Here is a 26,504-nt window from a genome sequence, read left to right as displayed (position 1 = left end):
AAAAAAACCAAAACAAACAAACAAACAAAAAAAAACAAAGAATGGACAAGAAATGCCATAGAAACTGAGGAGCAAGAGAAGTTAGGACCGAGAGACTCTATATATACGATAGAAAAATGTCTGAGAACATACACACCAAATTGTCAGTAGTGGCTGGCTGTGGGATGTGGGGTTAAAGAGAATGATGTTAGAATTGGGAATTTTCATTGGATATTTGAATTTGTTTTAAATGAAAGTATTTTATACCTCTCTGTACTATTTTTGCAACTTGTGAGCTTATAATTATTTCAGAAGGAGAAGTGAAAACCAAAGTCAGGTTAAAATGTAAGGGATAGTCCATTGGAAATGAGAAACAAATCAAGCAAATAAGCTGCTTACTCAGAACAGGAGAAGGAAGGAAAGGGTAACATGAGGTGGTCAACGATGTGCTGCTGATAGGTCAAAAATAGATAAGGACTGACAGCAGCCTTTTAGCTTGGTATTTAGATTTGGTCATAAGCAACTGCAATGAAAAGCTAAGGGCAGAACCTTCACTGCATTTGTTGCTAAGTTGAACGTAAGGACGTGAAGGGTGGCCTAGTCATCTCCTCAGGGAGGAACCTGAGTGTGAAGGAAGAGAAGGAGGTAGAGATAGGGATTGAGGGTCCGACGAGAGTGAACTGTTTGCTCAAGGTCCTTATGGTGGCAAGAAAGAGACCCACCCACACTCCCTTGGTCACGGAGGTTTATTGAAGTCACCCAGGAATGGGAAGTAGCACGGGGAGTTGACCTGTCAGCCCCTTTTTCTAAAACTGGGTTCTGCAGGAAGCACTATACTGAATTGGAGAAGTCGCTCAGCAAGATTTCTTGGCGGGATGAGACCTGAGCTTATTTATGTGCTGGAGGTAGGCGCTGGTCAAGGGCAAAAGTTCTCAAGTACGGAGGAGTGTTGAGGTACTTACTAAAGGAACGAACGTACCCTTCATTTCTGGAGTGAAGTTTCATACAAAAATGCAAAACTCTCCTTGTTCCAAAGGCTAAGCTAACATTTTAAGCATATATTCACACTAGAAAAAACTTAATTAAGATGATATAAATAAGCTACTAATTGCTCCCTTTTTCCTTCTTCTTCTAAAGCCGGACAACAACTTATCCTTACACGGAAACGCAGATGTACAGCCAAAACACTGGAGGGAATTACTTTGATACTCAAGGGAGTTCTGCGCAGGTGACTACCGTGGTTTCGTCCCACAGCATGGTGGGCACTGGTGGGATTCAGATGGGCGTCACGGGAGGACAACTCATCAGCAGCTCTGGAGGAACCTATCTCATCGGCAATTCAATGGAGAACTCCGGCCACTCAGTGACACATACCACTCGGGCCTCTCCAGCAACGGTAAGTATTTGAGTTTTTATTTGTTTAATTTAGCTTCTTGGTAGCCTCTATGGTACATTTTCCTCTATCGAGGGAAAAAAACAACACAGACTGGGCTGGGCACAAATGTGTTGAGCAGTTTTAGTACTTTGGTGTTATCCAGAATGTGGTCCATGTGGTACTACGCAGAATGATACTGATATGTCCCCCACAATTATGTGAGTTGGGAAGTTTTTATGAATAATGGGAAGAGAGGTGAGTCTTACTCATTAATGCTGATTTTCATAGGCTTCCTTCAGTGATATTCAGTATAATACTATGAATTTCTACTGAAAGAACTTACTTTTATCTTATGCTGATTTACCCGGGCTTATGAAGAGTAAAATACAATTGAGTTTAAATTTTCACATCTTTCAACAATAGTCTTTACATTAACTCATCACCAGAGAAGTTACCATATGGGCAGCAGTTCCCAAACCTTAGACATTTAGTTTGGCCATATTCACTTATGTCACCTGTACTATTATTTACTTAATGTATTTTTTGAAATTGATTCACTTCTAAAATAGAAAACCATGTGTAATTTTTTCTAAAGCATATAAAAACCCATACTTAAATAGTAAGGATGGAAGTGTTTACCCATGTGCCATATTATGAAGTCCCTCTGTTCAACCCCAGAGACACTTTGGGAAGGACTGATCTAGGTGATTCCAATGAGAAAAACATGTATGTTGTGTTGTCTCTGATGATAGGCATGAGCAAGTATCTGAGGAACATGCCTATGTATTTGAGTTTCCAAGTTTTTAAAATTTAATACAAATAGTTATTTTGACACAGATTTTAATGTATTAGAATGCTTTCCTAGAAATAGTCATAACAAGCTGTGTAGAATTTGATATCATCAAACTCTGTGTCCTGAGCTTTCCAGTCTCACCTCAGCTCAGTATAAGGAGAGTAATCACTTAGAAACCCCCCAGCTAAAGTAGCAATGGAATTGGTGATGTAGGTGCTTTATGTAAAAGGGGACTGGGGATTTGAATTAAGTGCATTTCATAATTTGCTGTATATTTTGTTCTTGTAATGAAATAGAGGTAGAAACAAATTGGGTAGGAAATAATTATGAGAGGCTTTGTATTTCTCATTTTATGGATTTTCCTCAAGATATAATATGTACTTGGTAAGTATTTTGTACATAATTTTTATGTTTGTAATCATTACATGTGTTCAGACTTTCATCACTTAGTACCTTTTCCCTAATCCATTTCTGAAATCTCATTATATTTAATTTACTGTTTCCTACTAACACCAGAACAGAAGACTAGCCATTCTGAGGGAGAGCTCTTTTTTGTACTTTTTTTCTTTGTGTTTTTGAAGCATTTCTTATGTGTGTTTGTCTCTTGCTTTTAATAACACTAAATATGACATTTCTAAACTTCTTAGTCACGCTGGTATATTTATGTAGATTAGAAATGAAATCATAGCTTCTCTGAACCTCATTTCCCCTAGCAGTAAAATAAGGGCTTAAACTAAATGATATCTTAATTTCCTCCCAGTTTCAAAATCATAATATTTACAAAGGAATTATAAAATGTTCTAGATGTAAAAATAACTATATCTTTACAGTAAAAGGAAAGGAAGTAGATCAGGTGACGGTACTTTATAGTGCTCCTGATAAAGGCCACTCAAAGTCATTTTCAGTGAAAAGGGGAACACTTGCTGCTTATCAGGGCCTTAGGAAAACTGAAAAATGGGGAGAAAGAGTTCTTTCCCACTAATCTTTTAGTGGCATACCATCTGTGCATTCCCAACCCTTTCTCCAGACATTGCTGTCTGTCTTCACAGACTGCAGGCTGCCTGCTTAACATCCTCATCCACTGGATGTGGGTTTACTAAATTTATTAGTGTTATTACTGAGTTAATAAAATTGATTATTTGGGGTCATGGCAATACGGGTGCAAATATAACAGTAAGTTTTATAGTTTGTTTTTTTGTTTTGTTGTGTTTTCTATGTAGAGTATGAAAAGTGGCAGTACTCTTTAAGTTATCCATTACGCAGATTTGATGTGTGACTTTTATTATGTTAATTGGTAAATTAAACTAACACTTAAAGATAACTGAGTTATAATAACCGGGAACAGTGGAAACCTATTAAAAACAATCAATTCATATTATCAACTGTATATATTGATTTACACTTTTTAAAAAAGCATTAATACTTAAGGTTATCTTGTTAAGGTTGGTAGCTTGTTTTCTTTTTTTACAAGAAAATTTCCTTGTTAGCAAAAGGGGTAAAAAAGTTAAATAAAAAGATAACTTTGCATGGAAAAATCATAAGGTCAAAGCACAAATGATAGTGTACTATGATAGAGATTTATAATCTAAATATATATCTGCTTGGGTTTATTGTATTATCCTCCATTATTACCAAAATTTATATTTGATTTAGATCCCCCTCTCAGTAGTGCAAAAGAGCTTCATCTCCTTCGTTCACAATGAAGTGGTGATTCTGTGTACAATTTCACATCTGTTATTCTAGTAAAGTTAACAAAGTGTAAGTGCCATGCAACCTATTTACAATTTTCTACCATTCTCCTTTTGCCAAAGGTTAGAAAATTTGTAGCTTCTGGTTGTTTAGACTCCTAGAACTCAAGATATTTTTTGGTGGGTACCATAGCTTTAAAGGGAATTTGCTTATTTTCATGTATCTTTTTCATTCTCTGTAGAACCGTATGAGCATAATCTTGAGCAACTTGTTGGTCAAGACTTAAGCTGTTTCGTTCAAACATAGAGCCAGGCTGTGCCACTGAAGTTCATTTCTCTGGCTGTTCTTTAGGGTTCAGCCTATACCTAGAGCACGCTTAACACGACTGACCGGGTAGCAGTAGCCTATACTGTAGCCAGAATTCCTGCCTGGAAAATAGTCAATTGGGCTATTGCTTAAGAGGCTATAATAAGTGGAATGTACAGTCAATTAATTCAGTTGATGTGAAGCTAGTTAAGTTTTGAGTTCTTGGGTACTTTACTCAGTTCGTGGGTAGCAAGGTTTCCTGCTCTGTTCTCAGAATAATTGCCCTGACTCTCTTTTACATTTGACTTCAGTATATACAGGAATACTTCTATCTAAATTTAGTAGGAATAACTTCTGGCTCAAAGAAAAATGTATCCCAGTGTGCAAACCCATTTGCCAAGATATGCCAATAGAAACAAAAAGATAATTTCAGATTGAAGCCATTACTAAGAAAAATAAATAGGGCTTGAAATATTTTCTTAGCTAGTCTAATATTCAGTATACAACCATCTTTCTTATACTAGAAGGATCTCTGAGTGATTAATGGAGGATTTGCATTTGAGCATATGATTTCCTTTAGTTTTATAACTTTAAATGACAAAACATATACATAACTTGTTTTAGTATTTGATCCTTGCATAGTAAAAGTTTTCAGATTTCAAGTTACACAGAAATATCAGAATTTTCTGAAAGATTATGATGGTAACATTATAATTTTATTTCATGAATATATATTATGGTATAAACTACTGATATTCAGATTTGGTCAAAATACTATTTCTCCTTTTATTTACTGTACTTTTTAATTTGGCCAGTGGAGTCCATGTGTATAAGTATACACACACACATATGTTTTTATTTATATAAATATGTATACACACATTAATAGGCATTTCTTGCTGATAGTATTAAATAAGTTTCAAAAAGATTAATATTTTTAATGGAACATCACTGGACGTGAGTTCAGCTAAGTTACTACTTGAATAAATGTTTTATGTTTTATTAAATTAATAATGCTAGGAATCTATTTATTGTTAACATTTCAGTGGCACATGGATATTAAGGTGGAGGTTAAATGCTCCAGTCACAACTCTGAGCTCATCATACTTTGATCTTTCTCCTAACTGCATCACCATGATATTTCCTTGTGTATCTTCATTCATTTAAAACTCTTACTTTTCTGGGGTACCTGGGTGGCTCAGTCAGTTAAGCGTCTGTCCTTGGCTCAGGTCATGATCTCAGGGTCCTGGGATTGAGCCCTGAGTCGGGCTCCCTGCTCAGTGGGGAGTCTGCTTCTCCCTCTGCCCCCCCAATCTCTCTCAAATAAATGAATAAAAAATCTTTAAAAAAATCTCTTATTTTTCTTCATTATTGTTCTGTAGAACCACATCATTTGTAGAATTTTAGAATTTTGGGACCTGAACCCAATTTGCATTTGAGGATCAAAACCTTGTGATTGTAGTTAGTGATGTTTTTGTGCTCATCACAACATAGTTTATTTTATACCAGACTTTATAATAATTAGCAATTTAAGAAGTTTTATGTACTCACTTCTCCATAAAATAACATTTGTGTTCTTATAATTAGATGGTTATTTATGGAGTTCTTTTTTCTTCTTGTTAACCAAATAAGATTACATTAATCATTTTTTAGACTGTGATATGAAAGCTAATTTTTATACCTTTCTATATATACATTTAGTAATTGTGTATGTTAAATGGCTCTCACTAAAAGTAGATCCCACCAAGAGGCACAAGGGAAATGTGTTGAAACATTGTTCATCTCTCTCCCTCTTTTGATTAATGTAAAACACTGTAATTTCTTTCAGTTACCTGGAAGGAAATTTGAATGTCCATCTGCTGCTATATAAGTCAAAGTCTGGCCTAGCTTATGTAATTATAGAAAGTTAAGATTTGTTTAAGACTTAGAGATGCTTTTATTTCTTTTTTCTTGGGTTTACGTGTTTATGGATTCAGTGTAAGGGAATTTCTTTTTTCTGAAAAGATGAATGGTTGGGGAGCCTGGCTGTCTCAGTCGGTAGAGCATATACTCTTGATCTCGGGGTTATAAGTTCAAGCCCCATGTTGGGTGTAGAGATTACTTAAGAAAAAAAAAATAGATGAATGAATGTGTTTAGTGCCTCCAGAAAATGCCTTTGCCCTTCTTATTCCTTTGCTGGAATGGTACCAGTGGCTATTTATTCTGTCTTTATTAATTTGTGTATATGCATTAGTTACACATTCTTAAGTAGCACAGGTAAAAAGATCTAGGAGTGTGCATGATGCAGTGTCCTCCCGACCCTGTTCTTCACGCTTTTCCTTAGAGACAACCAGTGTGTCAAGTTCTTTGAGTATCATGCTAGAGATATTCTGTGAATATACGAGCAGAATGTCTCTCTCTCTCTCTTTACTGCTCATTACATTTTTAAAAATACAAATAGTAACCAAACAATACTGCCTCTCGTTTTGTTTGTTTTTTTTCACCTAACGGTGTATCTCAGAAATTCTTTTTCACGTCAGTCCTGGAAGGGTTTCCTTATATTTATGGGAAATGACTGTTACAGAAGGAGCCAAACTACCCGTCTCTCTTACCAAAGGAAAAAAAAAAAAGTTAAAATAATGTTGGATTCGGGGTTATGGCTATATAGAGGTAGAGAAGCAACATAGTCACATGAGATGAAAATTTCTGTTTAATTATCACATATAAAGATATGCTTGGAAGAAAATCTTTTAATTTAAAAGTGTGCATAAATTATGCCTAAATCAATTATTTTATATATTTCATATCTTACAAAAATAATCATTTCTATTTTAAATAACTTTCATAGTCTTCCAGTTAGTCTCAGTGATAAAAACACAAAACAAAACACTTCTCCACTTATTTTCGCAGAAGCATGTATGTCCGTTACAATCTTAGCATGTTCTGTTTTCCTGTGCCCTGTTTTCTCTAGGCCAACTTGAGCCTTCACATGAATCTCCTCAGAGAGTACCCCAAATCTTCTGCTTCCTGTACTAAATCCTAAACTGACTGAAGGTTCTGTGACCTCATTTTCCAAGCACTTAATAAAATGGGACTTTGAGTGACTGGTGGTCTCCATCGCTTCGTCTATGTTCCATTCGGCCATCACTCAGTTCCACTCTGCTCCAGCCTTGAAGCTGATTAAGATCTAGAGGCAGTAATTTTATGGTTAAGGCTGTAAGACATTCCACTCCTAGAAATCTTGATAAACTAGAAGGTTAAGACACAGAATGACAGGGGCCTTCAGCCTCTCCTGAGCATAGCTGATGGGTTCCCCTGAATTTCTAAAGCCAGTTATTTTAATTTTTAGCCATTTCCTAGTGAAACAGGATTTCAGAACATAGCGGTGTTGTAAACATGCCAGAAAGGGCTAGGTTCTATTTCCTGTGAAATCTAGATTAGGAAGATTTCATGTTTGTAAATTCTACTTAATGGATATGGAAATAAGCTATGTTCCAGGTGACCTCTTGTATAACTTTTGCTTTATCCTTGTATTTATATGTCACATTTCCAATTAATTTACTAGTTTGAAACTACTCTAGATTTTGAAGGAGGAAAAAAATCACTCATGTTTCACTCCTGGAGACCAGGTAATTCAGATAAAATGTGAAATGGATTGGTGACAAATTAAAATACACCGTAGTCCATGAGTTACATATGAGCCATTATTAGACCCATACAATTTTAATTCCAGTAGAGTTAACCTACAGTGTTTTATTAGTTTCAGGTGTACGATATTGTGCTTTACCAAGGTCGTACCTCACCAGGTGCTCATCACAAGTGCCCTCCTTCATCTCCATCACCTGTTTCCCCCACCCTCCCTCCACCTCCTCTCTGGTGACCGCCAGTTTGCTCTCTATAGTTAAGAGTCTGTTTCTCGGTTTGTTTCTCTCTTTCTTTGTTTCCTCTTTGCTTGTTTGTTTTGTTTCTTAAATTCCGCATATGAGTGGAATCATAGGGTATATGTCTTTCTGTCTGACTTACTTTGCTTAGTATTATACCCTCTAGCTCCATCCATGTTGTTGCAAATGGCAAGATTTCATTCTTTTTTGTGGCTGAGTAATATTCCAATGCTTATATATATATATATATATTTTTTTTTAATCCATTCATCTATCAAAGGACACAACAAGCCATTATCTTGGCTATTGCAAATAATGCTGCAATAAACAGGGGTGCATGTTCCCTTTGAATCAGTGTTTTTTTTTTCCTGTATATTTGGGGTAAATACCCAGTCTTGTGATTACTGCATCATAGGGTAGTTAGACCCATAAAATTTTAATACTGACTGTTCCACTGGCCTATGTCTTTTCGTTTAATGAGGGAAAATACAGCACAATGCCTATGACCAATTACCAGTTTTCAGAGGAGAGAAAATTTCTCCATGTTCCCATGTTTATCAGTTCATCCTCCAAAAGCATGTGATTTGATTACCAGCCTCCTCAGCATGCATAACTACAGTTGTGTTTATTGGCCACATAATTATCTGGTTTCTTTTAAAACCTAGCTATTGTGTTTGATGAAAACTATTGGTACCCATAAATTTTCCTGGCTAGGACTTTTGTAATCTAACTGTAGAATGTTAGAAATAATTTTACACATTTATTTTAAATTTACTACTTGTAAGTTTTAGTACCTTTCCCATCTGCCTTATAGGAAAGGAAGATGTGAGCTTTTTAATCATGCTTTCAAAATTACAAGAAATATGTAGTTAGATACAAAAAAGAAAATATGAAAATGGAAAGGAGATAAAGAGGTCAGCATTGCAGACGATATAGTTGTGGACCTGCTGAGAACCATGACCATCAAATGAAAAACTATAACAAATAATAAGAATTCAGTAAAATTAATATTCAGTGAAATCAGTAGCTTTTCTAGATACAAACAACAGTAGTTAGAAAATATTATGGAAGCAAATATTTCATTTATTATAAATTTAAAATACTCCGTGTATTAAACTAACAATATATGTGCAAGACCCAGCTGCTAAATAAAACTTTAAAGTTCTTAAGGGACACACAAGAAAAGTTTGTATAATTGGAAAAGAAGTTTCAGTGTCAAACATTTTGAATCTTCTTAAATTAACTTTAATATTTCAATGTGAACCAATCAAAATACCAATAGATTTTCTTCTTTTTACAAGAAAGGCTGTTATATAAATAAACATGCAAGAATAGTGAAAGAAATTTTGCAAAAAGAGAAATAATGGAGAGTGGAGTGGGGTATTAAGAGCCCTACAGTTTGATTCAAACATATTATAAAATTATAATAATTCAAACAGGATTGTTGGCACGTGAATAGATCCATATAGACCAGTGGTTTAAAGACCATAAACAGGCTGAATGAGTGTAGGAATATAGTGTGTGGTAAAGGTAACATTGCCTGTAAGTGGAGAAATGGCTTATATATCAATAAATGATGTTGGAACAACTGGATAACTATTTAGGAAAGAAACGTAGATTGGTTCCATCCATTGACTCCTTACAGAAAAATTAATTTCACTTGGATGGGAAAATGCATTTTATCATTATTCTTTCATAGTGGTGAAGCATGGTGTAAAATCCAGAAGCTCCCAAGAATATCTCGAAAAAAGCAACTACATAAAGGGGCAGCATTCCCTATGACAAAAACCACAGTAAATAAAGGCAACAGTGAAACAACCTGGCATAAAGTTTTGAGACATTATATCTGAAGAATTAATTTGTTTAATGTATAGAGCACTCTTATAAATCCAGGAGAAAAAAAGGAAAAGACCAAAAAATGGCGAAAGTATATGAATGAGCAGCCCACTGAAAAGGAAATGAAAAATAAACTGCGAAGAGACTGTTGTTTATCTCTCACACAGGTGAAGCTGGAAAAGTAAGTCAGCCTTGCCAAGGGTGTAAAGAAACCAACCCTCTCACTTGCTATTGAGAGGAGTCTAAGTTGGCACAGACAGGATTGGAGAGCGCTATAGAAATTTCTGTAAAAATTGAAAATACACATATCCTTTGACCTAGTGATTTATCCTACTGATGATACACTTACATATGTGAAATGCTGCATGAGCAACCATATTCACTGTAGAGTTATTTATAACAGGAAAATTGGGGAAAGGCTAATTGTCCATCAGCAGGGAAATAGTTAAATAAATTTTGGTGCATTTGTTCATTCAGTGGGATTTTATACAGCCAGTCAAGAATGAGGCAGTGTGTGTATGGATGCATCTGTACATAGAGGAAACATACATACATAGAGATCTAGAGAGATGGATAGATCTCCATATTAAGGGAAAAAGCAAGAGGTAGTGTGTATGTGCTTAAATAGAAGCATACATTTGCATATGCTTATATAAGCACAAAGATATCTCTAGAAGAATGCATGAAGAAAAAAAAATGGAGACGTGAATACATTATCTATTTGAAAAAAGTGATTTACTATTTGCAAAAATCTCAAACAAGCCCTTGATGATTATAAAGTGTATCTATCTGGTCATGTTCCCTGAATGCATGCAGCTGACACACCCTTTTCTTTAGGAGCCCAGTATAAAGACTGTTGATGAGGTGTCACAGTTCAAATGAAATCAATCTTGTTCCTGGAAAAAGTCCTCTTTTATTAGACTGTGGGAAGTTCAGAGAACAGAAACTGGCATTAAATTTAGTAAAGATCTTTGGATCTACTCTTATTCAGTATTTTGGAGTAAAAGTGAATGTTTTGTGTTTGTATTCAAGAACTTGGAATCTGGATTATTTTCTTTAATCGCTCATTTATTGAGCCAGCAGTGTGGACCAGGCACGTGCTTCTAAGAGTATAAAGGTTTACAGTATGGGTACTGGAGCCAGTTCTGCCCTACCAGAAAGCTGCCTAATCCTCGAAGGCAAAAATGGAAATCCACAAATAGCCTCCAGATTTCTTTAAAGTGGTTCCTTTCACATTTCTGTCTTACCACATTAATTTTTTAAAAATCACAAATGTTAATGTCTTATATGTTGATTAATTTTAGATTCACCAAAGTTTTCTTTATCTTCTAATTATGTTGCTAAGATAAATTGCAAAATTGCCTAAAGTTAGGATGGGATTGGGTAGGAAGAGAGTGAAAGAGAAGCAAAAAATCCAAATAAGACTTCAAAATTGCTCTTTAAGTAGAGTTACCTGGCACCATTTTAATGGATGCCCCGTTCTCTCTCTGCTTACTTTCCCTGAAGTAGTAATTGCAGTCTGACCCTGACAAAGAAGAAAATTTTTGAGAATATTTTACCGCAGTGTTCCTCCAACTTGAGTGTGCCTTCTCTGGGGGCGTTGATTAAATACATCACTGGAGCCCTCCCCCGGGGCTTTTGATTCAGTGTGGGGAAGGGTCCAAGATTTGCATTTCGTACAAGTGCCCAGGTGACTCCCCTAATACTGATCCAGGACCACACTTGGAGAAATCCTCTGTTTTAGTGATTATGTAGACTAAACACAAAGTGAACATGTGCTTTAGTACTCAGAAGAATCTGCGAAAGGCAGATTTGAAATCTTACGCAATTGAAAATGTAAACTTGGCCTTAAATCCTATCACTTAATTCTAACCCAGCAGGTTCCCGAAGGGTAATTCTAGCCCTGAGTGCTTATGGAATCGATGTCTCAGAAAATAGTTTCATTGTCACACACTGATAATGCCAGTCTTTTAGGTCCTGGTGAGGGAGGGCGGAGGGATGTGGGCTGTACAGACTGATCAGAGGAACCAAACCAGCAGTCTTGGTTTCAGTCCACCAACTTAAGTCAAATATTCTCAGAACACATTCAATTTATGCAAGTTTTTTTTATCCAAATGTTTTTTTTTTCTTTTCCTCATAAATATTTCAGAATAGCTTCAGGTGGTACAAAACTGCCAAAACTTCATGTTGAAAGCATAACAATTTAAATTTTTTCTCTAGATGTCATAAAATTATGTGAATGGAAAAGATTTTATATAGTTAGACACTTGCAAGATCTAAAACTTCTTTGCCCTAAATGCTTAGGCATGTAAGATTAAGATTTCCTCGTTAGCTACTTTCTGGTTCAAGAGGAGACAGAAACCAAAGCTGGCTAGGGGGCTGTCATCTGGACATTTTTAATTTTTTTTTAAGACTTAAAGGAACAATGTGTCCTGACGCTGTCAGCATTAAGCTTCTTTTCAACATCACTGTGGTGTAATGTATTTACATCTTGATTTCTGTATCATCTGAACATACAAAAAGAGCAGTGTCATATTCAGAGCCTTAGCTTCAGGGGGAGTGTTACCATCTGCATTGTCAGGCCTCCTGGGCCCAAGAGACATCTCTCAGTAGAGCCTTAGAAGAAGGGATCCAGTGACCTGCAGGGAACTGATTTAACTGCTTAGTGCAGAGCATTCAAAGTTTTGGGGTCACAACCCACAATAAGAAATATCTTCGCACTGTGGCCCCATGCTCACACACACACACATACATACATTCATGAGCATGAGTACACATCTAGATGTATACACATAATCACATATGTGTATACATGTGTCATGCACATACAGGTGTCTGAAACCAGAGTTCCACAGAATATTTATGCATACGCTGTGCAGGAACATCTGATTATTTTCTACTCTATTTGATTTCACTGATTTTCTAAAAAATGTCCCTCAGGACCCACATAATGAATGTCATAACCCACTAACGGGTTGCACCTTATATTCTGAAAAGCACAGCTTTGGGCAAATTGAAGAGGAGAGTGGAGCTTTAGCTTTGTTTTGTGTTCTTGTTTGTTGTTGTGTTCTCAAAGAGCCACACTTTGAAAAACGCTGTGTTAGAGTGGTTATAGAGACTAAATACAAAATGAAAGTGTTCTTTCCTCTGATGTTCCTGGTTGGAGTCCTGCCTGTAGGAAGTCCCTCCCACCTGCCCCACCTGTGCCCCATATATACACCAGGAGGCTGTCATTTCTAGCGGTATAAGTGTGGTGGCTATGTGTTTATGTTGGTCATCACAGATACTTTTTCTGAACAAAAGCCACCGAGTAGAAACATTTCTGCCTTACTTGATCTCAAATGCAAACAAAATATGAAGTCTTAAGAGTTCAGGGGAGCAATTACCCCAAAGGAAATTTCCAGTCTTAAGTGTATTCTCTTGATTGGGTTTCTCTAAAGAATTTACCATTCTTTCACAAAGAAAAACAAATGCTGTGTTAATTGGTGAGGTTAATACAGTAACATGTATGAACAAGAAAATGCAATTATTATACATTAAAGATAACTATTTTTGTGATGATTAAAATGTGACTATCCATTTAAAACTTTTTGTTGCCTTTAACTTGGTCACTTTGAAATCATTTTCAAGTAATACTTAATCAATCATACTTAAACCCTTTCCTATTAGGAAGTAATTTTATTGTTTGTTAGCAGTAAACCATTTAGCAAATGTTAATTTTGCAAGCCACTCCCCAGAAGAGAGTTTCATTTGATATATTTGATATTTTGATTTGAAATATTCCATGATTTGTATTTATGTTGTATTTGCATAAAATGAAAATGTTATTGAACTTCGAGGGATAAGTCTTGTGTTCCAGTCTCATATTTAATACGTGTGTAATCTCAAGAAAATCCCTCAATCCCAGAGAGCCTCAATTTTCTAATCTGTGAAAAGGAGATAATATTGCTTGCCTTTCCCACTTCACAAAGTTGCTGTGAAGATGGCAAGAGAATTAATGTAAAAAAAGGCTTTATAAACCATAAAGCATTATAATATTACTTCTATTTTTAAATCACTTTCTTTAACAGTTCTAGAAAGGAAATAGTTTCTACCAAGAGACCAATTTTAATTATAGTGGTAGTTGAATATATCAATCTTGACCTTTAATCTTTAAAATAGATTAAAAAGCCATTTCAGAGTCAAGAGAATGTGCCTTGACCTATAAAGCCAGTGAATAAGGTGATATAATTATTCTTTTTCCTTCTGCCTTATTAACATGTAATTGAATGACTGGTTGATATTTACATTAAGAGAGATCCCTAATTGTCCACAATGTGATACTCTGAGTCATTTTATAGGAATACATAAATGGATATATAAATCATTTTTTTTACCCTGTCTAACTCATGCAAAAGACTCGGCACCTCTTCACATTTCCCTGCATTTCAAGCTGCAGTTTACCTTTTTGACACTACCCACTGCCGCTAAATGAGCCCTGTGCTACAGCCAGCCTTGATTACTTGTACCTGCAGTATGTGGGAGCGGTAGAGCTTTTACTGAAGATTTTGTAGGGGAAAAAGCTGAGGCTTTAGCATCACACTCTCCAGAGCACAGTCACTCAAAGCCTCTTTGTACTTCCCTGTTCTCACCAGTCTGCCCGTTCTTTGCACGGGTGAGGTGAACGCTGACCTCCGTCTTCCCAGATCCTCACCTCCTGTGAACCTCCCAATCCACCAGCTGAGCACCTAAGCCTGAGAGCAACTCAGCAAAACAAGGGGCCATCCTATAGTAATAAAAGGGCCATCCATAATGTTATGGGGAACTATAGATGCCAATTGTAAATAATAATGGGGAATTATAAAATGGGGAAAATGGGTTTTTTCTTATTTCATCTTTGTCTTTAAAAGTATTTGCTGCCTTAGAAAAAGTACAATATTTTTCCCTTCTTTGAGCTTGGGAGGATACAAGCACAATGTTCGCTGGACATCCAGACACCACCTGACCCCTCTTCTCTTCCCATCCTCTTCTCTTAAGGGCTTGGGTGGGACTTTCCTCTGAAGTCCCTTTTGGGACACTGATTCTTGGTTGGATATTGTACAAGCCTCAGGGTGACCCTGGGTGGTTGGCGACTCTCCACCTGTCCTTGGTTCCAACAAGGCAGCATTAGCATTGTAGTGACTGGAAAAGAGTCTGGAATCCGGGTTTGAGGCCACGTGTTTGTCCTACTGTGTATCCATCCCCCATCAGATCATAGGTACCCTGTCCCCCTCAAGGCCTTCTTAGAGGGTTTGCTCTCTTTTTGTAGGAGCTCCACTGAGTTTTGATACTGTTTTTTGTTTGTTTGTTTTTTCCTCCTGGATATGAAATACAGCACCTCCCTGGCCTCTTCTGAATTTCTGATCCTAATTCCTGAGAAATCAGGAAAGACTCCCTTCACTGATGCAGTCTGCCACAGATGTATATACTTGCTATACTTTCAAAATAACAGGGGTTTCTTCTGCCTTAGAGTCCATGTTTTTTTTTTCTCTCTTAAATCTACCATACACACACACACACACACACACACACACACACACACACACACACACAGTCTGCCACCCAAGAACTAAGGTTTGCTTGTTGTCATGTGGTCATATTTTTATCACAGTTGTCATCATGCTACTTTCTGTACCAGAAGTGAAGTAGCTGGTATGGTCTCTAACTAGCACTTCAGACTTAGTATGGGGTGTCTTTTGCCCAAGTGAAGGAAACCCACTTACACCATTTCCTGGCTTTCAGTCTTTGGAGAACTCAACGTTTGGTTGGGGAAGCTGAGTGTTACACCTGTATTCATTTTAATCCTCTAGTGACTAACTGGACACAATCCCAAACATTTTTTTTTTAAAATATAGTGGCTGGTGTCCCTTTACTCTTTCTTCACCCAAATTAAGCTTCACTGGCAGCAAAACTCCCAGGAGTCCCTGCTCTCTGATGAAGCGTGATTTCTCTGAATCATCTTCAAGTCAGTGGTCAATGACGCTCTCAGTGAGGTGCTCCACACAGTCCCCATTTTTCACATGATGCTCCATAGTACCTTGTCATACAACACACTGCAAAGAGGTCTTTGCATCTTCCTGCCTAATGTGGTCAGAAAGAAATCTGGCGTATGAGTGGAGGAAGTTCTCATTACCTGCGCATTGACTCTTCGGACTTGGCTAGGCATTCTGTGGGGGCTGCCTCTGAGGCTTGGAGACCCCATGGGATTCCTAGAGCTGGAGAACATCTCATTGATCTTTCTTGCTTTTTCCTGCCACTCCAGTGAGATGCAGCAGCCTGCCTAAACCCAGTGCAAAATCCTCTTCTCCCATTGCTGAAAATATGTCTGCAGGAGGATGGAAGCAAGGTTTCCTGTCTTCGGCACAGAACCGCCCCCAGAGTCAATTCCCCATTCTCACAGGAGCCCTGTGTTAAGCTGGTGAATCTAGAGGGTTTTAAAATCGTCCCTAATATAGTGATGAGGATCTTCTTTTATCTTCCGGAAAGACTGATTTTTCTAGGAAGTCATGTGCCCAGATTATTGGGAATGGACAGCAGTTTCTTACCTGCTCTTTCACACGGGGAGTTTCTTGGTGTCATTCACCCCACTAATCCTACTTAATGCTCTGAAAACCTGTCTCTCCAGGCCGGACATCTCATTTCGGATGGAGCATCCCACGATTTGATCTCAGAAGAGTTGCCATAGCTTCTTATCTGATTATGAGGCAATAGTCCAGGGTCACCTGAACCAGCCTCAACTCCCAAGCACCACATATCCTAGCAGCAGATAATTGCAGAGGGGATGTGTACCCTCCTGGTGATTCAGTTTCAGGATGATTATTCAATAAGAGGTAACAACTGGGCACTGAACCTTAGTTCAGAGCATTGACTTTTCAAAAAATAACCTGCTGTATAATCATCGTCTAAAGCCTCACTGGTTTAAGGAAGAAATGGAAAATGTTTGTCTACCATGCCCACTTTTTTTTTTTTTAAGATTATTTATTTATTTATTTGACAGAGAGAGACACAGCGAGAGAAGGAACACAAGCAGGGGGAGTGGGAGAGGGAGAAGCAGGGTCCCCGCTGAGCAGGGAGCCCGATGTGGGGCTCGATCCCAGGACCCTGAGATCATGACCTGAGCCGAAGGCAGACGCTTAACGACTGAGCCACCCAGGTGCCCCTACCATGCCCACTTTTTAATGATAAAAAACAGCAACCACGAATCCTTTTAGTCCTAAAGAAATGAAAATTGCTGATTAATAAACACACACAGACCTGGATTTTGCCACCACTACTGCAGTGACACCTCTGATCATTTTCACCTTTTATCTCAACATGGAGAATCACGCGACGCAGGTCATTTTATTTTTATTTAGTAGACTGAAATCGAACTTCGAATTCTCCACACTCAAACTTGAAAGAAAATGTGTGTGTTGTAGCAAATTAGACTTCCGAGCGAATTCTTCATAGAAGTGATCTAAAGTCACATGAGGGTGAGGCTTTTCAGCTCTTTTTTTGATATATGTGTTTTCTTTGAAAACAAGAACACTTATGGATGCCCCTTTAAGAGACCCACTACCGAGGTCCTTTATAGTTTTGCAGTTTAACATTTTAGTAAAATGCTTGTTTACTCATTACTCTTTACATTTACGTTGCTCTTTCTGTAATGTGTCTTTTTTTCACTAGTACGATATCACCTTCTTCAGTTGATTTTTAAATAGGATGGTAAACTATGTGACCATTCCACCCAGCAGGGAGAGTGTTTTAGAAGCCAGCTTACTTAATTTTGTGATCTAAAAGAAATTAACAGTGAAACAAATTGTATTACATCATCTTATGAATTACTATAATGTTTATTTTAAGAATATTTTTTTTCTATAATTTCTAGCCTCACATTTTGTCAATATTCTATCTTATTAACTCTATGGAGGAAGAACCAGTAACTTGTGGAAATAACATAAAATAGAATTAAAGCTATTTAAGTTCCCAAGTTGCTTGGAAGAAAATTGGATTTAATGCTGATATAATTGCGACTGGACAGTCTGTGGATGGAGTTCCACCAGAAAGCAATTGGGAAGTTGATGGGGAAAAAAAACTTTGCTATGGACATTGCCGTCCACCGTTTTTGTGTTGGTGGGGAGACACAGTATGTGAGAATTTCAAGGCATCATTAATTTCCATAGCCACTGTAAAATAGAAGTAAGTTAAGTACATGTGAAAACACTAAGTATTCTTTTTTTCATCTTAAAATTTTTTATTGTTATGTTAATCACCATACATTATATCATTAGTTTTTGATGTAGTGTTCCATGATTCATTGTTTGTGCATAACACCCAGTGCTCCACGCAGAACGTGCCCTCTTTAATACCCATCACCAGGCTAACCCATCCCCCCACCCCCCTCCCCTCTAGAACCCTCAGTTTGTTTTTCAGAGTCCATCGTCTCTCATGGTTCGTCTCCCCCTCCGATTTACTCCCCTTCATTCTTCCCCTCCTGCTATCTTCTTTTTTTTTTCTTAACATATATTGCATTATTTGTTTCAGTGGTACAGATCTGTGATTCAACAGTCTTGCACAATTCACAGCGCTCACCATAGCACATACCCTCCCCAGTGTCCGTCACCCAGCCACCCCCTCCCCCCCCCCCCCCCCATGTCCAGCAACCCTCAGTTTGTTTCCTGAGATTAAGAATTCCTCATATCAGTGAGGTCATAGGATACATGTCTTTCTCTGACTGACTTATTTCACTCAGCATAACACCCTCCAGTTCCATCCATGTCGTTGCAAATGGCAAGATCTCATTCCTTTTGATGGCCGCATAATATTCCATTGTGTATATATACCACATCTTCTTTATCCATTCATCTGTCGATGGACATCTTGGCTCTTTCCACAGTTTGGCTATTGTGGACATTGCTGCTATAAACATCGGGGTGCACGTACCCCTTCGGATCCCTACATTTGTATCTTTGGGGTAAATATCCAGTAGTGCAATTGCTGGATCGTATGGTAGCTCTATTTTCAACTTTTTGAGGAACCTCCATACTGTTTTCCAGAGTGGCTGCACCAGCTTGCATTCCCACCAACAGTGTAGGAGGGTTCCCCTTTCTCCGCATCCCTGCCAACGTCTGTCATTTCCTGACTTGTTAATTTTAGCCATTCTGACTGGTGTGAGGTGGTATCTCATTGAGGTTTTGATTTGTATTTCCCCGATGCTGAGCGATGTTGAGCACTTTTTCATGAAACACCAAGTATTCTTTATAGCTCCTTCTACTGATACGTAGATTTGATCACACGGTAGAAATAAAAGTAATGAAATCAATTTTCTCTCTTACATAATGTGATTTTTAAATTTAACTTTAGTTAATATTGTTAATATAACCCAGTAACCAAATAGAGTGTGTTCAGAACCTGATTTTATAGGACGTGCCCTAGCACTAGGAGCCAAGACATAGACATCTTCCAATATGAGGTTATCAAGAGGGCATCCCATTTATTATTGGCACCTGCTATTTAATTAAGGTGCCATGATTGCTCATGGTATGCTGAGATTACATGGTGTAAAACTGTTTCTGTGGTTGTCCTTTTCTTTGTTGACTCTGAATTATTTTCTCTTTTATGTTCCATTTCTGCTGTCATTTCTAATAGCCCTGCCTCGCCACCACTTCCTAAAATATAATGTAGGGGCCATGATTACATCATAGTGTTTGTTCATACTAATGACCCTCTGCTTCCAAATTTTAATACAAGGTTAAGAGAGGAATGGATAGAGTTAGTAGCTTTTGAACATCAATGAAGGGGTCCTTTGTACATTTGCATTAAAATACTAATGCATGTTAAACACAAAATCTGCAGGGTAATTTTTCTTTCATGACAAAATAGAGCAAATATTATTAAATACCCTTTAGGTGAGAGACTATTTTAGAGTGGTTACTATCCCACATCCTGAACTCTGAAAGTCAAGACCATTTTCTCATAACTATAGAAAGAATCCACTGGGGTTCCTGCTCTTCAGGCCTCCATTCTGATCATCATTACAGAATGTTTAAAAAAAGGGTGTATTTTTGCGATCAGGCTTATCATTAGTGTGCCTATTTTTATTTTATTCTCGGGGGGGTGGGGCGGGGGGGTGGGGGAAAGACACATTTAGTTGAGAGCTGTTCATTAGCCACCGTCGAGGAAGAAATTGAACTTTCGAGAATCTGTCAAAGATTCTCTGGTGAGCCTTTTATTACTATCTTGTCTTGAGCCCTTTTTTTAATGACATCTATTATCAGATTGAAATGGCGATTGAGACGCTGCAAAAGTCTGACGGTCTGTCCACTCACAGAAGCTCTCTCCTCAACAGCCATGTAAGTTGCCTCTTCTTCATGTAAACTAATCTCTTGCTTGTTCTGCATGTGTTGCTTGCTTCTAAATGCTTGTTTTATTTATTTATTTATTTTGCTTCTTAACCTTCCTTTCTCAGCCCCCTATGATCTCTGTATCCCTTAATGGCTATTTTATACAGTGGAATATCTAAAAAAAACAAAAAACAAAAAACAAAACACAAAAATGCAAAAAATGGAGGCCCCAATATACTGCTTTACTAGGTTTTTGTGCTGTTTTGGTACAGATGGAACATTTCCAAGTTAATGCCGAGCTGCCATATACTTGTGAAAATTAATTAATTAATGGGGATTTTCAGTATTTAAAGTTTTCTGGTTTGATATTAATTGTGAAGCAAATGCTTGTGATCTGCATCTCTGTGTCCAAAGCAGGGAAACAGTCATATCTACTTGTATGACCAGTAGTATTCTTTAAGTGGAAAGAGATGATTAATACCCAACGCAATGGTAAACTGTCTGAAAATGATTTATTTACCAGTAAGACTATAGAAGGTAGGCAGGAAACTGACCTAGGTGAGCTCAGGTCCTGAGATCTCCAGAAAAATGGAACTGGGCCAAGAGAAGAAATGAGACTCTAGATGAGCCATAAATTGCTAATAATTGAGATTAAACAGGATCATTGTTACTATTTCTTGATGCTTTTAACTGTTACCAGATGCAGCCATCACTATAACACTGGTAAGTCTGAGAAGAACAATGACAGTTTTGTGAAACTATAAACATTTTCAAATTTCAAATTTCGGGGAACCAATGGAAATGATGATTAAAAATTATTTTGTTGTCGTGATTTCTGAATATGTGGGAAAAAGTAAATAGAACTATGACTTACCTCTTTTAGACAGATCTTCTGCTAAATTAATATCAATGACAATACACTAAGAATTAGTTTGTCCTCCCAACTGACAATGTATGCTTAAACTGAGAGATAAGTTATTATGATTTTTAAATTCTTCCCCATATTTTGAGTGAAAAGTCTAAAATTGGATCACCCAGCTGAAATGAGATATTGTTATTTTTTCAATAAACCTAAAACCTTTAGTTTGCAGATAATATTTTTACTGTGCTTTTTAAATAATTGACTTTTCAAAGATTTAAATTTTATATTCCCACATAACACTAAATACTTCCATGTGTTTTACACATTTGTTTTTAGATGAATATTGTGTGTTCTTTCTTGTTCAAGGGGAAGTGTCATGGCAAATAAAAACAGGTTAGCCAATTTGGAGAATGTCTGCAATTCTGGTGAAAATTATAGATTGTAAATTTCAAAATAATATATATTTTGGCCTTTCTTTTTGAAACAGTTTAAGGAATGTGATTTTTCCCCCCGTCTGAAAGTTTGTATGCAATATGTCACTCTTTTATATGTTTCATCACTATATCCCTGCTGTGTTAGCATGAATTTGTAGTTGTGTATAAAGACTGGTTTAATGTACACTATTAGGTGTATGTTTTTGGGGGGTGGGTAATGATTAACTGGTGTTTGTGTTTTGAAAATGGCAAGTAAAAATGTTGTTCACTTTTAGTCAAAAATGTACAGGGACATAAGGAAAAAAAAAACACCTGAAGTTTATAGTTACCTTTTTGAACTGTCAGACTTCTAAGAAATTGTGTTTTGTTATTCAATTCATATCTCATTTTCACTTGAATTATGCAGTTTAGTAAAATATATGATATGTTTAATTTTAACTTGAATTCGTATATTATTAGTATTCCATGAACAATAATGTAGGCATAAGAACATGTTTTTTTTTTTTGTATATTTTTGTTGATTTGTTGGAAACTCTTCAGATATGCTGGCGTTTCTTTGAGATTGTTATTCTCTGTAAAACTCACGAAATAATATTCAATGTTCATGAACGTTTGGCTTAAGCTGCACAAACAACAAATAAATGTGTTACTCTGTGGCTCCATATTTTTTATTACATAGCACGGCAACTCTTCCATAGTATTTTCCAACTGCCAGAGACCTCTCAGTATATACGGTGGGCATAAAGACATAAATGTTGCGAATGCAGTGATAATCTCTCTCTAGATGTCCTGATTTGTTTTTATTACACCTCCGAGGTAGTTAAATTCATTTAGCGCACATTTATGGTCGAGTTTTTTTAGAAATACCAGTGATTCTACAGATGGTATAGAAATAGTAAAGGAAGGATCGTGTCTCTGCTGACCAGTCAGGTTTCTCCCTGAACACATAACAAGAATCCTGTTTTTCTGTCCTTGGAAAGTTAGTGATGCTCCTAATTTTTGTTAGATTAAGCCAAACAACTGGAATAAGCTACTGCATGTGGTCTAGCTGATAACCACCTGCTAAGGGCATTTTAAATTCTGTTGACTTAATTGGTGATGTTCACCTGTAAAGAAAAATTTTAAAGTGGAGAAGTTCTTAAAAAATATATCCTTAATATCTTAAATGTCAGTAAACCGTAAATTACCTTTATCCCTCACTATATGGGACATAATATAGACTCATTTGAGGTTTGTGGGATTCTTTAAAGTGGACATGAATCCAACCTTATGATGATACTTCCCTGACTTATCAGTTACTACAGAGGATTGATTTCAGTAGGGAAAACATTAGGGGAACTGATTAATAAGTTGTGTCCTATAGTTAGTAGTTTCAAAAGAGGCATCTTAATCATGATTTTTGAGCAGAAAGTCTGTTGTCATTCTATTTTGGAATATGGGACAGAATGGGTTTCCTATTTTCCCTTTAGACATTTGATTATTCACAAGAATTCAGAAAATTCTTATTAGGGTTAAACCAAATAAATAATCTCCTGTCAATAGAATCCAACATGATTGCTTTGTTTTTCACCTTTCTTTCTACATATTAGAAGACAGAGTGGGGTGGAGTGGGGTGTTGAATTTTGTGCCCCCTTTTCATACCCTTAAGAGTACTTAGTACGGCTACTCTGTTTTTATCATTATCTTGCTATTATCCTCCAGGTTGAAACGCATGTATACTTCTCAGTTTCATACCTTGTACAGCGCCCCACTCGGAAACTGAGTATAGTTACACTGAGTGCCATGTTTTTTTTCTATTATTGTCAGTATTCACAAATTGGCAGTTATTTCAGTAGTAACACCATGCAGGCAGACAGTAAGTACATACTGACAAGTTAAAGTTCCAAGAGAGTAAGGACTTGATATGTTTTGTCCACTGATGCATCCCTGGTGCCTAGAGCAGTACCTGGTACATGGTATAAGTTTCCTAAATATTTGCTCAATGGATGAACCTAAGAAACAAGTAATAGAAGGGAACAGACCTTTATGAACATTTTTGGCATAGAGTGGCCTTCTCCCTGCATACAATTTGAGTGAAAGAGTATATGATTACTCTATCACTGCCCCACGGGCAACCTTCAGTTTAAGAGTAGACAACTTTGTTTCTCTCCAAATAATCTCATCCTTCAAAAAACTTATAGGCAAGGGTGATATCACTCATCTCCTTGTATTTTAGAATGGTACTTTTGATTTAGCTTTACAGAACTCACTCTATTAGTATAATCATTTTTACTTAAATATTTTTATTTCCAAATCTTAAGTATGTGAAGATGCAGTGGGGCTAATGATATATATATCGTCTGCCTGAAACAGACTATCATTGTGGACTTAAGTTTATTTTATACTCCTTCTCAATTGTAATTAATATAAATTGGCACTTAATGATTATTTTGTATCCAATGTGAGATATTTTAGATTGCAAATTTGAACACAGAAATGTTCTTAAAACTAATTGTTCCCAATTTCCATACGATGTTCTTGAACTTGTGCATTTTTAAAAAATTTCATCTAAAGTATATAATAAGCATTAGGTATTTATCTTTTATACTTTTTACGATGTAGCAAGTAGTTGTTTTATGATTTTTGCTGATTTTAGCCACTGAAATATATTCAGCTCAAAGCCAACCCTTGTTTTATACTCACTTTCCCTTGACTTTGATGTATTGTAAATATAAGTTATGACAGAAATAAGACCTGTCAAAATGCATATCATCAGTGAACTGAACTTAAAATGAATCCTAATGGATAATAATCCATCTGGGAAAAAATGCCAAATGTTACATTTAGATGTTAATTGGGGAATGCAGTATGTATTTTTTTTAATTTGTCAATCAGTATTTCCCTTTGGGAAAAATAAGAACTGTTCATCTTCCTTAATCTACCCTGATTAATATAGATTAAATGCAAAGGTTGAAAGATGCAATTATCTTGGTTTCCACCCTTAAATGAATTTGTGTTCATTAGTAGAATAATCAAGTTTTAAAGATAAAGGTTAAAAGTTCCTATGGTATTTTATGGGCTTTTAAAAACCGTTAATGTAAACAAATATTTTATGGCATTTTATAACAGAGTAAAAGAAACAGTAATAGTTTAGTTCCAAATTGCTAAATGTTAAGGATATTGAATTTTAGTGTCCAAAGGGATTTTATTAAAAAAACCCAAGGAAACTATACCTTGTAACAAGCCTTAACTTAACTTCCCTTGGGCAGCACAAGAGGTGTATGCCTTTAGGTTACACTTAGCTCAGGTTTCTCTTACAACAAAATTAATCCTTTCATATACTGTGTTTCAGACTCAAATATATGATTTCCAATTTCATCACTGTGTCAAAACTTGAAGGTGAAATAACTGGCATGTAGAATGCACATGATAATCCCCTGCTGAATCTCAGAATCTAACCAATAGCTCCTAAACCAATGTCCACGTATACAATGAGCTAAGGAGCACCACACTTATGGGGTAGAGTTGTCCCCAGGTTTCCTAGCCGGAGCCTCCAGCCTTCAGGGCTTTTTACCTCCACTCAGTCTCCTTCTGCTCTTCCAAGTGATCTCCAGCCTTCTGGCAAGGAATAAATGTTCTTCCTCCTGCAAATAAGGGGCAGGGAACGAAATGTACCTTTGCTACTGTCAAAGTTACGGTCGTCCGAACGTCCACTCTTCCAGAGTTTTTCAAATCAACTGATGATGTAGACACGTACATACACACACATATTGCAAATAAACTCAGATTTTTTTTTTTTTTTAAGAACTGGCTTGGAAATGAAGAGTCTATAAGAATATAAAACTATGTACAATAAAAGAAGTTTGCAAAGTCCAGATTTTTTTGACTTGCTGAGCATTTCAGAGGACCACGTAGCCAATCCAGTAAAAACTTCATTTTCTCTATTCATTTGGGGCTTGAGTAATATTATCCAGGCTTCGAAGTGCTTTAAGACAACTTTGCTGTCATTATCTCACTATTTCTGTGGAAAGTTTTCTTTGATTAAGAATGGTCTGATTAACTCTTTTATATATGTAAACATACCTTTGGACTCAAAATATTTTCTGTTGAACTTCAATATTTACACTAGTTTTCACTTTTATAAAAGACATCTTAAGATCATACCCTTCAAATATTTTATTATTAGATTTGCTTTTCAGGGTTTTTTTTAAACTACAAGACAATTTTCTTTATCATGAGAAAATAGTAAACTGTCATTTTTAGATACCTGTCTTTATATTTAAGTAATTAAATATTGCAAGAAAACTAGTAAACATTTGAGGCAGTTTATGGAAATTTTCTATTTATATCTCATTAAACAAAGTATTTTTATTTGCTTTATAGCTTATTGAAAGTATTTTGCATCAGATCTATTTTTACTAGTTGTATACTTTGGGTTATAAAGTTCATGTTATAAAATCATCTTCCATTTCTGAAAAAAGAATATCCTTTCAATTAACATTTCCTGTACAGATCTGTGTTCTGTTCATTAGCAAAGAAAGAAATATTTTATTTTTATTTATTTATTTTTGTTAAAAAAATCATATTACTTTGACTTTGACAGTATGCCTTATATGAGGAAGCAAAGATAATATATATACAAACATATTTTTGGTATTTTTGACTTACATGTGTTGTGTGTTCCATGCTTGTGGATGTGAACACTTCATTAGTTCAGCTGCAAAATACTGTTTTCCCAAAAATATATAGAGTTTTTTATACGTTTGCCTTTCTGAGGATTCTTTTTTGGTGTTTCCTTTATTTTCCTTCATCTCAAGAAACTGAACTTCTCAGAGAATATTCCTTTCTATGTTTCTAGAGTCTCTGCCCTATATTTCTAGATTCTCTATATATTTAGAATACCAATGGAAGGCTTCATCTAGTATATGCTCACAAAAAAAGAGCTAGCATTTCTGGGAGATATGGTTCACTAGAGCTTCCCCAACACCATTCAAGTGGGGAAGCAATGCCTTCAGATGCCAGTCATTTTACTGATGCACGTGGATGAATTG

The 26,504-nt window shown here is 36.3% G+C and overlaps 1 protein-coding gene across 15 annotated transcripts in view; it reads left to right on the top strand.

Moving 5' to 3' along the window:
* RFX3 (regulatory factor X3) overlaps window positions 1–26,504 on the top strand; it is a 280,896-nt gene that overhangs the window by 178,630 nt on the left and 75,762 nt on the right. For 14 of the 15 annotated variants that reach the window (XM_025891586.2, XM_073878138.1, XM_073878140.1 and 11 more), the window contains 2 exons: window positions 1,117–1,375; window positions 20,113–20,187. In XM_025891586.2, coding sequence (XP_025747371.1) covers window positions 1,117–1,375; window positions 20,113–20,187 — 334 coding nt within the window. The remainder of the gene's footprint in view (window positions 1–1,116; window positions 1,376–20,112; window positions 20,188–26,504) is intronic. The other variant, XM_073878132.1, reaches the window with a different exon arrangement.

This window comes from Callorhinus ursinus, unplaced genomic scaffold (assembly GCF_003265705.2).
Source record: "Callorhinus ursinus isolate GAN/ISIS: 27379988/994484 unplaced genomic scaffold, GSC_fseal_2.0 scaffold28, whole genome shotgun sequence".
Classification (NCBI taxonomy): domain Eukaryota; kingdom Metazoa; phylum Chordata; class Mammalia; order Carnivora; family Otariidae; genus Callorhinus; species Callorhinus ursinus.
This window is presented reverse-complemented; position numbering and strand designations above follow the sequence as displayed.